The 14,626-nt window shown below is 40.5% G+C and overlaps 2 protein-coding genes across 5 annotated transcripts; one reads left to right on the top strand and one right to left on the bottom strand.

Annotated features, from left to right (window-relative positions):
- The first annotated feature begins 633 nt into the window (after nt 1–633).
- Nucleotides 634–8,648, top strand: si:dkey-29h14.10. 2 transcript variants are annotated; one of them, XR_004898670.1, is made up of 6 exons: nt 634–1,444; nt 3,723–3,852; nt 4,562–4,600; nt 5,113–5,259; nt 6,297–6,611; nt 8,637–8,648. XR_004898670.1 is itself a non-coding variant. In XM_031322665.2 (5 exons), the coding sequence occupies exons 1-5, from the start codon at nt 1,271–1,273 to the stop codon at nt 6,506–6,508; spliced, it is 702 nt and encodes a 233-aa protein (XP_031178525.1). In that variant the 5' UTR covers nt 634–1,270; the 3' UTR covers nt 6,509–6,835. The 2 variants fall into 2 exon arrangements, 1 of the variants encoding a protein (XP_031178525.1); XM_031322665.2 differs by lacking the exon at nt 8,637–8,648 and having other exon boundaries at nt 6,297–6,835.
- Nucleotides 7,622–14,277, bottom strand: iqcg (IQ motif containing G). Of its 3 annotated transcripts, none has more exons than XM_031322664.2 (10): nt 14,119–14,277; nt 13,805–13,967; nt 13,566–13,600; nt 13,345–13,467; nt 13,040–13,124; nt 12,760–12,921; nt 11,738–11,812; nt 9,525–9,656; nt 9,342–9,431; nt 7,622–7,797 (listed from the first exon to the last, which is right to left on the bottom strand). In XM_031322664.2, the coding sequence occupies exons 2-10, from the start codon at nt 13,931–13,933 to the stop codon at nt 7,684–7,686; spliced, it is 945 nt and encodes a 314-aa protein (XP_031178524.2). In that variant the 5' UTR covers nt 13,934–13,967; nt 14,119–14,277; the 3' UTR covers nt 7,622–7,683. The 3 variants fall into 3 exon arrangements, with proteins under 3 accessions (XP_031178524.2, XP_031178523.2, XP_031178522.2); XM_031322663.2 differs by having other exon boundaries at nt 13,805–13,944; XM_031322662.2 differs by having other exon boundaries at nt 13,805–13,934; nt 14,119–14,276.
- Between the last annotated feature and the right edge of the window lie 349 nt (nt 14,278–14,626).

The following is a 14,626-nucleotide window of genomic DNA, read 5'->3' as shown; positions in this document are numbered from 1 at the left end:
AACGTGTGGGGGACCTCCAGAGGGTCATGTCAAACAAGAATCTAAAGTTTGGCGTTGATAGCATTTATTTTGGCCGAGATATGGCAAAGTTGGTGTTTTCATAGTTAGCTACACAAATTTGTTTGTGCGTAATATGCGCAACTTTTATCTTATCAAAATTCTTTTTATTAACTTTTTGTTAGGCCCATCTGGAGATGCTACCTGCCAAATTTCGTGCCAATCGGTCGCATGGTCTAGGAGATCGAAAAAGTAGGTTTTAGAGAAATTGCGATTTTTCACAAAAGTCTAGGCGGAAATGGGCGTGGCCTATATCAGGAGATTCAGCTGGATCCAGGGAACGCGTGGATATGTGTATTTTTAATGTGTGATGTAGGTTTGGGAGTTATAGGGCCAAACGTGTATCTCTGCTATAGCGCCACCTAGTGGTGGACGTTTTTTTGTCTGAGGTCCTTGCGGAGTTTTAGACCAGTCCTGAAAATGGCAACCCCACCTTATATGGTTTAGGCTGTAGTCGGAGTTTTAGGCGGAGAATAATAATAATAATCCAAACAATTCCACAGCCCTGCTGTGCGAACGGTGTAGCTCTTGCTACCGCCGGTTCTTCCAGACTCGGGCTTGGACCCCTATTTAATAAATATATTATAAAATAAAAAGTAGGCCTACTTAACATGATGAAAAAAAATAAAACGTAAACATCGGTCCCCTCAAGTAGTAGCCTAGTCTACTTCTGAGACGCAAACACCCGTTTTCCGTGAAAGCAAGAAACTAGAAATGATATGTTTTATTTATTTTTATTTATTATCTTGGGTGAAAGCCTTGTATGTCCAAACAGCATGTAGCCTAAGTTACGGATCTAGTTTCGCTTACATCCATTTGTTTTATTAATCCTAACATACTGTGCAGTACCAACGTAGGATAGGCCTGCTTGGAATTAGGAATATACGAGGTGCAGTGAAGGCATCAGAACAGAGCTGGTGAAGGAACACCAGCGATAAATAGAAAAATAGCCAATGTGTCCAAACAAAATAATTGTCTGAAGTAATGTATCACATAATCTCATATTAAATAGCAGTTGCAGTATTATTGTTGTGTCAGTCAGACTGAAAGTCCTTTAGCGGAGGAGGGTCTGGCAAAGCGAGACTACACACAAACACAAGTCTCGTGCAAGCGTTTGTAGGTCCAAAACACGCGTAGTGACGTACACTCCCACGCTGTCAAAAAGACACGAAGGGGCTTCAAGAGAGGCCGGCCTGATGAGACGGAAAACCCCATGCACTGGGGCTTTCCTGGACAGTTTGTTTTCCTATATCAGTCGTTGCAGTCGCTTTTAAAATCAGAACTATCTTACCGCACCGCACGAATGATGGACGACGCTGACCCCCTAGCTCCGAGTCCCTTCAATAACAGCAATTTAAAAGTGAAAGAAAGAACGCCGTTCAATCAGGTAAGATTTTTCTTTTATATTTTCCCAACTGACACCTGTTTAATGTTTTCCCCATTTGTAGGCTACCTGGGGTATTAGGTGTGGTAGCCTACACATTGGACCAGATCTGGACCTGGTCCAGTTGTGGTCTACATATGAAAAAGAACAGTGAAAGCTCCCTTTTATTGCATTTTCACAAATAGAATAAAGCTTTAACAAATCTGAAAGTGCGTTTTTAAGAATATTTAGCCTCTCTGGGATAATTTGGTCCAGATTTCTAGACACTCTAGTCTAGGTGTAGTGGTTTTGGATCTGGACCTGGTCCAATGTGGTCTAGATATGAGAAAGAACAGTGAAATCCCCCTTTTTATTGCATTTTCACAAATAGAATAAAGCTTTCACAAATCTGAAAAGTGTGTTTGAGACATAATTAATAATTTACCTTAATGACTAACACAAGAGGTTAAAAAAACCGGAGGATCAGTCACTCAGCATTGTAATGGTGTTTTTCCATTACTTGGTAGCCTACCTGCTTGAGCTCGACTCGACTCGCCTCGACTCTATACTACCTTTTTTGGTTTTCTATTCTGATAAAAAGTACCTGGTACCTGGCAACAGGTACTTTATTTATGGCGCTTTTCCACATGGTACCTGCTCGACTCACCTACCTGCCTTTTTTGGTTTTACATTACGAAAAAAAGTCCCTGGTACCTGCCAACAGGTACTTTATTTAGTACCATCTCCGTCAAGGTTCCAAGCAAGCTGAGCTGAGGCGATACCAAATGGTGACGTGAAAGCGACAGAGGGGGGTGTCCTGAATAAACCCGCCATTTTTAAATAGTTTAGCCAGCTGTGTGGTTTTTTTTTTGCTGCCTCCAGCTTCTTTAGAAACTAAATGTGTCTTCTGGCAAACAGCCACATGCTGAGAGTCAAAAACAACACACCTTCCTCGGTCTGTGTGTGTGTCGCGTTAGTTCACGTCAGTTTCCTCCGGGATCGCTATGGCGACCAGCCACGCTCACCTCACGCATGAGGCGGTACTAAATCTGCAACGGAAAATGGAGGACGGGGCACCGCGGTTGAGCCGAGCCGAGTGGGTACCATGTAGTGGAAAAACGCCATAAGTTATGTTTCCCTGCTGAATCGGAAGCTAACTTCAGCTTTAGGTTGCCTTTTAAATTTCCCCTTAAAGCAATACTATGTAACTTTTCCCGCTTTGGTCCCCCCTACAGGTTGTCTCATTGGAACTACAGCTCGTCCAGCGGGAAAAGTTACTTAGTGTTGCTTTAACCACCGAATCGCAAGCTGCGTGCAGGTCGGTGCGTTTTTAAGTTTTTAAAGTGAATCAAAGTAACCAAAGACGTCAGCTACAGCTAGCCTATGTAAATGAATTAATTATGTTAGGCCTAGCTCTTTGATTATGCACAGCGAGATGGAGTGAGCGCGCGAACAGAAGTGGAAACTTGACTTCCGTGCTGTTGCCATGGTTGCCTGGAGTGTGAGGAGGCCGTTAAATAAATGTTAACTATTAGATGTAAATGTTCCTGATTCCTGGCCATTCAAATTAAGCACTTAGTATGACGTCATAATATAGACGCAAAACAACCACCATATCCATAAAGCTACATTTTCAAATTTCCAAATTATTAATAATAAGAGAAGTATTTATACAGCTGGTATACTACAAGATTTTTGAAGAAAATGTGATATAGCATACCTTTCAATTCAATCTTTTTTGTATTTATGTATCCTTTTTTATTTATTGTTTTAGTTGTATTACAAGTACTCTTTCTTCTTAAGTTTACTTATGTTATGTCATCTGTAAGATTGTAATGTTCATTGAAATGAAAATGACTTATATTTTTTGAAAGTATGATGCCTGACTGTTCTACAATTGTTTGTGTCACATGACGTTTGTGGAAAATATGCAAATAAAGTTGTGAGCACCCCACCCCCAATTGACTTCCATCATACCATGCATGCACCAAGGGTCCCTGACATCTTGCTAGTATAGCCTGTATTAGACAACACATACACGCATCATTTTTCCAAGATGGATAAAACAAATACTAAACTTAATGTGTTTTTGTGATAAAACGTTTGGCTCCAACATAGTTCCAGTGACAGAAGAAAAGTCCCCAGCCCCCAGCAAGAGAAAGTATACATGACCTATAAAAACGCAGCTGAGCACCAGGTGCTCTAGCGGTGTGAGCTGTTATTTTTACAAAAAGTCCACTCAGACCATGAGATGTTATGTGGGAAATTTTGAGGGGGATTTCTGTCTGCTTCTATCCTTTAGGTGATGACTTGTAAAGCCTCCAACATGCAGAGACTGGTCCAGGTGGTGCAGAAGAGCTGCAGAACAGCCTTCCAGATATTCTGCTGGCCCTTAGATGCTCTAGTGTGTGAAAAGGTCACATTCTGCCCAGGTAAAAATCCATTTTTATAATATCAATCTTATTCATCTTATCTTGCTTTCATGTCAGGTCATGGTCCAGACTGTATCTTTAGATATGACTGTTATAGAGCCTTTGTTTCTCGAAAACATGACAAATACTTATTTTATCTTTACTGCTGTATCGTCATACTGCCTAGTAAGCCTAGTCTATATCCACGGCGTTCCACTTCCGGGATTGCTCCGTTACCGCCGGAAATTCTGCGGGATTTCACTCTTTTTGGCCAGATGTCCGTTTCCTCCCTCTTTCTTTGTGTTGGTGTTCTAAACTCTGGTGGATTTGTGAGGACTATGGTTAACTGCTCCTCAGATCTCTGCAGGGTAAATCCAGACAGCTAGCTAGACTATCTGTCCAATCTGAGTTTTCTGTTGCACGAATAAAACTACTTTTGAACGTACACGTTCCACCAAAACAAGTTCCTTCCCGAGGCTATTTTGCAGAGGCTCCTTGGGTCTGCCCCGTGCTGCCCAAGATGATTGTGATTGGTTTAAAGAAATGCCAATAAACCAGAGCACGTTTTTCTCCCATCTCAGAATGCTGTGTGAACTAGCCAGACCCTCCTTCGCAGCACTGTGGAGGAAGGTCTGGCAATGCGAGACTGTGTAAGCCAGCAACATGTGTGCCAAAAGAAAATGTGGAGTGAGTAACAAATGTACCTTTACCTCGTTCACTGTCTTTACAGCTCAACCTCATCAACCTACAGGGGCTAAAACTACACAATGTAAGTTCAACTCTTTATTTTTGATTTCTGTTTTAACAATAAAACGTCCAGGATTATACATTCCTCAAATCTCTTAGTTTGATCCTTTGTTGGTCTGTTTTCTTACAATTTAAGGGACATTTCTTTTTTCTTATGCTCATTTTTCACACTAGCCTTGTAGGCCACATTGCATTTCCAATATTGCTGGTCTATGTGACAAATCAACCTTTGAATTCTTGAAACATACCGGTGCTTTTACCATCATTTTATGTAGCTGCTTGTACAAACTAATCTGTTGACATGTTTTACATGAATAAGGATAATTTGAACATCATCTGTGGACTGAGTCAATCAGTTTTCATAATCTCAAACACTTTATTTGCTGTTGCTTTTCATTGAGGCTGTCAGCAAAATGTTGAGGAACTTTGTGATTGTGACACATTTCTGCTATTACATGACTCTGGAACAACAACTTCCCATTCTCATATTCTCTTCCTTTTTCCCCATTGTCTCCCTTGCCCACTCATAAACAGTGGCATTTCAGAATCCACCATCTACCATTTTGATTGTGAACATCAGCAACTCCACCTTGATCGACTGCGTCATCGGGAACGACACGTACCAATCTGCGGTGGCTGAGAGTCAGCCTCTAATGCAGGAATCTGAGCGCCAAAGGCATGGTGGGTAACAGCCAAACCTATTTCATAGCAATTTCTAGGAATTTAAAGCACTTTTAGCTGCAATTGATACTGTACTTTGTAGGGCTGGGACGATAATGCTATTGTACCGATACATGGGTGCCGATTCGATTTGTATTGCGATTCTAGTAGTATTGCGATTCGATAGTATTGAGTATTGTGATTTTCTTTTCCTTCTTTAACAGAAACAAAAGTTGAATAACACACTTCTAGAGACAATATATCATGACATTTCTAAAAAACACATTTTTTTCTAACAAGAATGCACATCACATGTCAGCCAGTCAGTCTGACATTTATTTCATTTGTAAAGTATATAAGCCGTAGAAAATGACAAAAAAGCAGACTGATCTCATGAAGTGGCGTATGTATGACACGCCAATTCGATGCCATTATTGGCGTGTTATCAAGACGCATACTCGCTTTTTAGCGTGTTTATCAACGCCGTTTGGCCTCCATTGACTTACATTACCTTGCGTTTGCGTGTCAATTTACGCCGTAGCAGCCGTAGTATGAAAGGGCGAAAATCCGCATAGGGAGGTTGGTTGGGGTGGTCAAACAACACAGGACTTTCACCCAGGAGACCGGGGATCAAGTCCCACAGGTCACGTTTCCTAAACCCAACCGTCTGAAAAGCGATTATGTCTGCGTCTTGATAACACGCCAAAAGGTATACGAATTTGCGTGTCACACATACGCCAGTTATTGAGCTCAGTCTGCAACCCGTCCGCTGTATACGGCGTAGACATACACGCGGATAGCTCAAAATGCGTATAGATAACACGCCTCTTGGCTTTAGAAAGTGGCGTGTATGTTTATGCGAAGTCATGATGTCACATTGCAAAAAAGAGACACAACACGACTGCAAAGAGATGCAAAAACCCACAAAGAGACAAAATATATGGGGAAATTGAATTTATTTATTTTTTATTTAAAAACATCAAATGTTCTTGAGCTAGGGAAAACACTGCCCTATTCATGAGTGAAGTGAAAACCTTTCATTTGTTGTTGTGGAACAGGTCAGGCCAGGTGCAGCTGCAGCCGTGGACAGCAGGGGGCAGCACAGACCTCTGCTCCTCCTCGTCCTCCCCCCGGTCCTCCCCTTCCATCCGCCCAGCCTCGGAGCATCAACATCCACAGCTCCCGTCTCAACTATGTCATCATCGGAGACAACAACTACATGCACGCCGTGCAGACCCACTCCACTGAAACGGAAGTACCGCATGTGTGAAGCTTTGGCCACACGGAGCGGACACACACACTACACACTCTAGCAACTCTGTCATCTTTGGGAAGATCATAATTTAAGCTCTAAGTATGAGATCAGATTTTTTGTTTTGACATTTTGTCTCAGTCTTTTGATTCCGACTTGTTGTATCGTTAACTACAGACATAATGTCTGCCTCTTCTACTCCTTTAGCATTATTTAAGGGCCCATTTAACAATCACTTAAATTAGCAATACATCTGTAATTGATTCATTGTTAAATTGTCTATAAAATGTCAGAATAGTCAAAGTATTGACTTAGTAACTCAGAATATTGACTAAGAATCTCAAAGTAATGAGAAACTTTAAAATATTGACTTAGAATCTCAATATATTGACTTAATAAAAAACGTTAATCACAATTTCCCAGAGCCCAAGTTGACATATTCAAACAACTTGTGTGTCAGCACGCACAAACAGACGTCAGCTCCCCAAACTTTATCCTCATCAGTCAAGGGCTTTCCTGTTTTGCAATGCGGGCTCTTCTGCTCCTCTGTCAGATGTGGGGACATAAAGTTGGGAGCAGCTGGAAATTTTTATGTGGATGTGACATTTTGTTGATTCATCTCCCTATGATCATCTGATCTTTCTGTAATTGATGTCGGATATTCTGACAGATATACTCTGTTAGGGAAGACAACTAGCTACAGGATTTATTTTTTGTTTGTGTTGTGTATTATGTGATTGCATGGACGAACAGTATTTAAAATACGGTGTCTGACTAAAATCTTTATCATGTCATGATAAAGCGTTGACTTATGTTAAAATGTATGACCTATGGTCCTTAACAGTAGACTACTTAGTAGTGTTCATTGCTGGAAGTCATTTTGACTTCTCACATTTATACTGTACATAAAATATGGAATAAGAGGACTTTGAATCAAGGTGCTACAATTGTGTCTGCTGATATGTTTATATGTGATATGATGCCAATATGCTCCAGGTTACCTTCACACAGTGTATTACTTTTCTTGTTCTTCTAAAATATTGTACAAGTTAAGAATTTGATTTTGTTGTATACTGTATGTTTGAAATGACAAAAACATTTTTTACAATAATAAAGAAAGTACAAAGAAGATACAGAGATGACTGTTTATTATTTTTGAATTGTTTACATCATTTCAATGACTCGGAGAAAACTCATTTCTTCTTTTTCTTCTTTCCTTCCTTCTTCTTCTTTCCTTTCTTGACTTCCTCTTTTTTAAAACTACCGAGGCCCCGGCGGACCATGCAGCCTCTCCACCAGGCCTGCAGCTGCAGGGTCAAAGGTCACAGACCAGGGTCACAATTAGGGATCAGGGGCCGTATCACAGAAACTTTCTCTAATACGGCCTTTCTTTCTTTTATTAAGATAGGGAGAGTTCCCAATTTGGTATTAAAGAAGCAAATCCTAACTAACTTTAGTGATCTTATCTTATTTCATGCTATCTTATCAACTTTTATGTCTGTTACCTAGCAGCTGATGCTACACTTTCTCATCTCGCCAAGCTAAACAACTTTGTCGTTTTACTCGTTAAACATACTGAAACATACATCAAAGTCTTCTTTTTTTTTAAAATCATTTTTAGGGGGGCTGAGATCAAATTAAAAAAAGGGTCTAAAATCACCAATGTTCCACCAAAACTAGTTCCTTCCCGAAGCTATTTTGCAGAGGCACTGTTGCTCCTTTCGGAGCTTAGCACCGCCCAAGACGATTGTGATTGGTTTAAAGAAATGCCAATAAACCAGAGCACGTTTTTCACACATTCCAGAATGCTGTGTGGACTAGCCTGACCCTCCTCCGCAGTGCTGTGGAGGAAGGTCTGGCAATGTGAGACTAGCCAATCATTAACCATTAACCAACAAGCAGGGAACGGAGTCCCAGATCTGGGATGGGTCCCAGCCATTTAGACTGTAAAAAAAAAAGGTCCCAAGCTGGGACATATTTTGAGCATTCCGCTTATGCGGACAGTAGTGGACTTGTACTAGTCGCATAGCAATGATGTTTCGTGCATGGTTGTGGACACATGCAGCCACTTTCCTAGAATGAAACGGCTTGCACGTCCGCACGACTGGTACATGCACAAGTCTGCAGGTGCCTGGGGCGAGGAAAGTATGTCTCCACCGCATCCACCTGCCAGGTTTTCAGCTGTGTGTCTGCCTGCCAGCGCCTGACATTGCCTACTCTGTGTATAGGACGGCCGATCTAACTTGCCAGTCCTCATCGTTTTAGTGGCCTGTGTCACGTAGCTGGCCGTTGTTAGTGCCCTCCAGCAGTTGATCGTGAAAGCCAGGAACTTAGCAGAAAAAAAGAGCTTTAAAGTGAAAGTTAGGGCAGTCCAACGGTTATCCTAAAGTTAAGAGGGTTTATTTAGGACTTGACTGGATGTTAGGATGCTTGTGTAATACACTTTTCCTATCTTTGGTTAGGATAGAAACATTGATTTAGGAACTATTCATCTGTAATGGCTTTTTTCCTAAATTAGGTCCTAACCCACAGGCGTAAGTTACAACCCCCCCAATAATCAAAACTGTTAAATTTTTTTGATTTCCTTTACATAAATAAAGACATTTGCACCATGAAGTGATGCAGAAAAGGCATAGACTGTTGCAGAAACATTCACCAGAATGCAGAAAATGAAGTGTGTGAAAAGTGAAGATCCCCCCCGTCAATGTTGAACCAAAAGTTACGCCCTTGTGTATTTACCATGGTTACCAAACAGTTAACATAGGATCTGCAAGTTAAGACGTTTCTGTACCACAGCCCCTGGTCAACTGATCTGATAGGATGGATCTGAGTGGTGACTGGATGTTGTTACCTTGGTAGCAGATGTGGCTAGTGCCTGCTGTTGACGCAGTTTCTCCTGCTCCTCCCTGTCCTCCATCACCACCTGCTCCATCTCCCTGAACTGAACACAATTCAGCATCTCGTTAACGTTTACCATCCCGCTCAGCATCGGCAGCTCTTCGCCGTGTCATGTTATGCACTAGGAGCTGCTCACCCTCCTCTTCATCTCCATCAGTCGGTCCAAATTCACGGTTCTTTTGCAGCGCACGCTGTTGAGCTGCTGCTCCTTCTCCTGCAACATCTGTGTGGTGTGCTGCTGCCACTGCTGCAGCTGCTGCTGCAACTCCTGAAACAACAACAGCATTGTGATTAACATTTTTTTTATTTTATAAACAACATACAAAACATACAATTCGCAACATTAACATACACCCCCCTTCATCATCACCACACACCCAGACAAAAATCAAGAAAAGATGACACAGTAACTATATAATAATATTCAAGACCATACAATAAAATAGACAATGAACCAAATAAACTTGTTAACCCAATATAACTTATGTCTTATGTATGAAACTTTTTGTCTCTTCTTTTGGTCACTTTTGGCGCTTTTTTAAATGTTTTTGGTGCTTTTTTGACATTTAGTGCTTATTTTCACTACCATGTATAAACACCACTAACACCAACTTACAACTAGTTTTCCACTTATTTGTGGAAGTCATATTCAATAAACCTCATTTATAATGAAAATGATACCTAACTTTTGAGTTAAAAAAGCAGAAATTACGAATTATTTAGACTAATATTAAAGGAAGGATATATGTCAACGTTAGTCAGGAATACTGTTTCGAAACATTTCAATTTTATTCTTCAAATGCTAAGAAATTGAATAAAACACCAGAAATTCAATGAGAGTAGAGATCAGATCATTTGTGGTACTTGCAAAGCGCGTTGTATGGAATCAGCTGTGTTATTTTGGGGTAATTAAAATCAGGTAGTTAAAAGGAAACTCAGATTTCTGATATACAAAATTTTGATAATGGGTCAAATTTGACCCGAAGACAACACAAGGGTTAACATCCCCCGTTCTGCCACTTCCTGTTGCCTCTGTTGCGTCTGGTAAAACCTCAAGCGTTCAAGCTTGCTCTACCAGCAAGGAAGCTGTGATAATCAACAACACAGTGGTTTCCCACAGTGGAGGTTGTTAGGTTAGGTTTTTAAATAAAAGAAAATATGCAATTTCACATCATTTTGGACCATTATTATCACCATATCCATCCATCCATTTTCGTCCACTTATCCGGGGTCGGGTCGCGGGGGCAGCAGCTCCAGCAGGGGACCCCAAACTTCCCTTTCCCGAGCCACATTAACCAGCTCAGACTGGGGGATCCCGAGGCGCTCCCAGGCCAGGTTGGAGATATAATCCCTCCACCTAGTCCTGGGTCTTCCCCGAGGCCTCCTCCCAGCTGGACGTGCCTGGAACACCTCCCTAGGGAGGCACCCAGGGGGCATCCTTACCAGATGCCCGAACCACCTCAACTATTATCACCATATCTGTGTCTAAAACTGTGTGTCTAGAGCAGATAATAAAAAAAAATAACACTCAAATATCTTAACGAGTAAACTTGCTAAAGAAGTCCACTGGGAGCCAACTACAACTGTTAACTAATGGTAGAAAAAAAAGACTCCAAAAAGCAACAATCACATAATAACTGTAATAACATTAGTCTGTTGTTTATAGTGGTCAGTCTTGTATAAAGTACTCAAAAGCAATACTTGAGTAAAAGTACAAGTATCTTCCCAGAAAATGACTTTGGTAGAAGTTAAAGTCTCCTTTTAGAATATTACTTGAGTAATAGTCTTAAAGTATCTGATATTTACAGTACTTAAGTATTCATAGCAATTTTCTGATATTAAATGTACTTAAGTAGAAGTAGAAGTAAAAAAAACTTTGATTATGAACTTTATGGCCAAAGGTGTGTATTGTTATCTTCATCACCGCTGTCGTCGGGGTGGTCATCGTCTGTTACCATGGCAAAGAGCCTGCACCAGGTGCTTCCATGACACTATCAGTCATTACGCTTCCTCCTCTTCTTCTTTAGTTTTGGCCTGTGGTTTTATTTTTTTTGCTTGGCAACAAACAGGCATCAGGTCACCAACTGGAACGGAGCGTACATTATCTTGGCAATCTAGGAGCAATGATTCACCAAACTTCCTTTTTTTCAGTGTAATAAATTTCTTCTGATTATATTTTGTAGTAATGAGTAACTAAGATGCTTAGGGGAAATGTAGTGGAGTAAAAGTAACAGTTTCTGGAAATATAAATAACGAAGTACAGATACGTGAAAATTCTACTTAAGTACAGTAGTGAAGTATTTGTACTTTGTTACATTACAACACTGATAGTGGTGTTGCTGTACCAACCTTATGTCGATTTTGCAGGAATTTCTCCGACTCCTCATGAACTCTCCTCTCCTCCGTCAGCTTTTTCTGTAGCAGCTGGGGGGGAAGGAGATTTGAGACTAAGTGTAGATTTGTAACACATAAGTCTGAGAAAAATGTAAGAACAATGCTCATCGGATCATTTTAGACCATGCTAAGAGAGCTACGATTCCTCCGATTTTGGACAGAAATGGAAAAGAGAAACAGACGGAGGAAGTCATGCCTGTACTCTGACAGTGGATCAATCTGAAAACATCTCCTTCTGTGGGATTGGTAGGGAGTAGGGCTGAACGATTTGGGGAAAAAATTGAATTGCATATTTTTTTTTTTTGCCAGATATTGCGATTACGATTCGATTTGCGATTAAAAAAAAAAAATTCAATATTCACTTTGTAACAGATAAAACATGTCATGGAGCATTACGACACCATCAAACCTGCTCTATATTCTTATGCAAGGATGAGAACATAGATATGAACTGCCAGCATTAAGTGTTTTTCTTTTAATAAGTGTGGAACAGTAAACAGTGAAACAGACAACATTTATCACAAAAGCTAAAGTTATAATAATAAAAAACTATTCCAGTAAAAAAAGATCTGTAAAAAAAATCCTTTGTTTGAACAAAAAATTCTGATATGCCTCATTTTAATAGCAGCATCTACATATTGCACCTTCTACGATCATGTTAAATAAAGTTATAAAAATAAATGAAAAATCCACTGAAAATAGGACATTTCTCTTAACACTCTGTGATATGTATCATTATTCCAGAATGTATCTTAAGAAAAACAGTCCATATCATAATAAAAAGAGGAATAAAAAATGTTAAACCATATGTTACACCAACTAAATATTGCACATTCGATTAATCGTGGTCTTCACGATTAGCTGATCGCATTCTTTCAAATCGCGATAATTGATTTGAAAAGGATTAATCGTTCAGCCCTAGTAGGCGTGTGGGACTAAGCAGAACAGGATTGGCATGGACGGACTGTTGGACCCACCTCCAGCTTGTCCTGCAGCAGCTTCTCGGTCTCGCTGGTCTCCCTTTGTGTCTGCTGCAGCTGCAGCTCCATGTTTTTCTCCATAAGCTTGTTCTTGTTGGCAATCTGGGATGACTGCTCATTCAGCTGATGCTTCAGGTCTTTGGCCAGCCAGCGTATTTCCTGGGGGGGGGGGAATTGGACACCTTGGATTATGCACCCAGATTAACAGATCCTCGCTCACTCCTAACAGCAATTCATGAGGACCATTTGGTTTATGGATCTGCTCTAACTTTCTCACCGTCAGTTTCTCCGTTTTCTGTTTGATCTCCTCTTTCTGTCTCTGTAGAGTTTCTTTTCTTTTCTCCAGCTTAATCTTTTCCTCTCTGGGTGGACAGACACTCACATTACTAATACAACACAAAATTCCTCCTATCTTTCTCCTTTTTTCCCCCTTCTTCTACCCTTTCTTTCTAGCAGTCATTTGCTCTTTAAAAAAAAATCACACCACACTGTGTCTACACAATTACCTTTTATAGTTATGTATTCTTGTAATGATTAAGATTCGTATTATGAGTATTGTTTCCAAATAATGCAGTGATGAACCTTCTGGTGTTATTAGCCTTCTTCTTCTGCTCCTCGTCCTCCACCACCTGCAGCAGAGAGCTGAGACTCTGCTTCTGCTCCAGCTCCAAACACAGCTTGGAAACCTGCTGCGAGATTGACTGACTGCAGGGAGAGATTCAAAGAGACAAACTTAGTCAAAAAAAAATGTTTAAGCAACATAATGTCTTTTCTGTTTGTTTGTCTGTACACTACTCACTCACCAGTCTCTTCTCAGCTTGGCCAGTCTGGCTTTCTCCTAAACACACACACACACACACACACACACACACACACACACATAGTTGCAGTAATACATTATTTTGTCAATACAGTTGTTCAGTAAGATCTTAAAATGGAGAATAAGCAAGCATGAAAACATTCACATCATCGTCAGATCAAAGCAGCTGCCAGCTGTTTGACAGATGTGCGTCTGGACTGGACTGTAAACACAGTAAGTCACCTGTGCCGCTGCAGTGCCTCGCTCCCTGGCCATCTGCACTGTCAGGGTATGTCCCAGTATGTCCAACTGGTCGGAGCAGTCCTCCAGCACAGCTGCCACTCTCACACTCTGAATCCGGGATAAAGACATCCTGTCTGCCGCTGCGTGAGTTTCACACAGACGGCTACGGTTAATGAATAGCAAGGTAACGTTAACTGTTAACACAAAGCATGTGCTTTCCTCGATAAGCAAGGTACTAACGTTAGCTAACGTTTACGTTAACTTTCCGTTTCATGGGAAAAGACTACGTTACATCAACTGTGACGGTCACTTACTTCACTTCCCTCCGTAACGGTCACTCTCACTCTGGGTGAACCATGCTTTAGTATTCATAACAAACAACAATTGTCATTATTATTTTCTAAAACACCGCTAGCCACTGTTGCTATTTGCAAAGTCAGTTTGACAGTTTACATGTCACTATGGTAACAGACTTTTTTTGTCACGCAACTTTATTGAAAGAGCAATAACATGACAATAACAGCTGCATTTCCTACTAGCCTTCCTCATGGGTTTATTATATTAACGGGGCTTTGCTTCCACTTATCGGTATTACTTTATTTATTCATGACATATCGACAGAAGACCAACCTAGTTTTTGTACAGTACATCTGCAGTGTGAACAGAAACGTTGTGTAACCCTGAATTGTGGAATGACAATAAATTAACATTGAAATGAACCTTAAAGTATAATAATAATAATAATAATAATAATAATAATAATAATAATAATAATAATAATAATAATAATAATATATCCACCGCACAAGATAAGGTTTTAAT

This window comes from Sander lucioperca, chromosome 10, assembly GCF_008315115.2.
Source record: "Sander lucioperca isolate FBNREF2018 chromosome 10, SLUC_FBN_1.2, whole genome shotgun sequence".
NCBI lineage: Eukaryota > Metazoa > Chordata > Actinopteri > Perciformes > Percidae > Sander > Sander lucioperca.
This window is presented reverse-complemented; position numbering and strand designations above follow the sequence as displayed.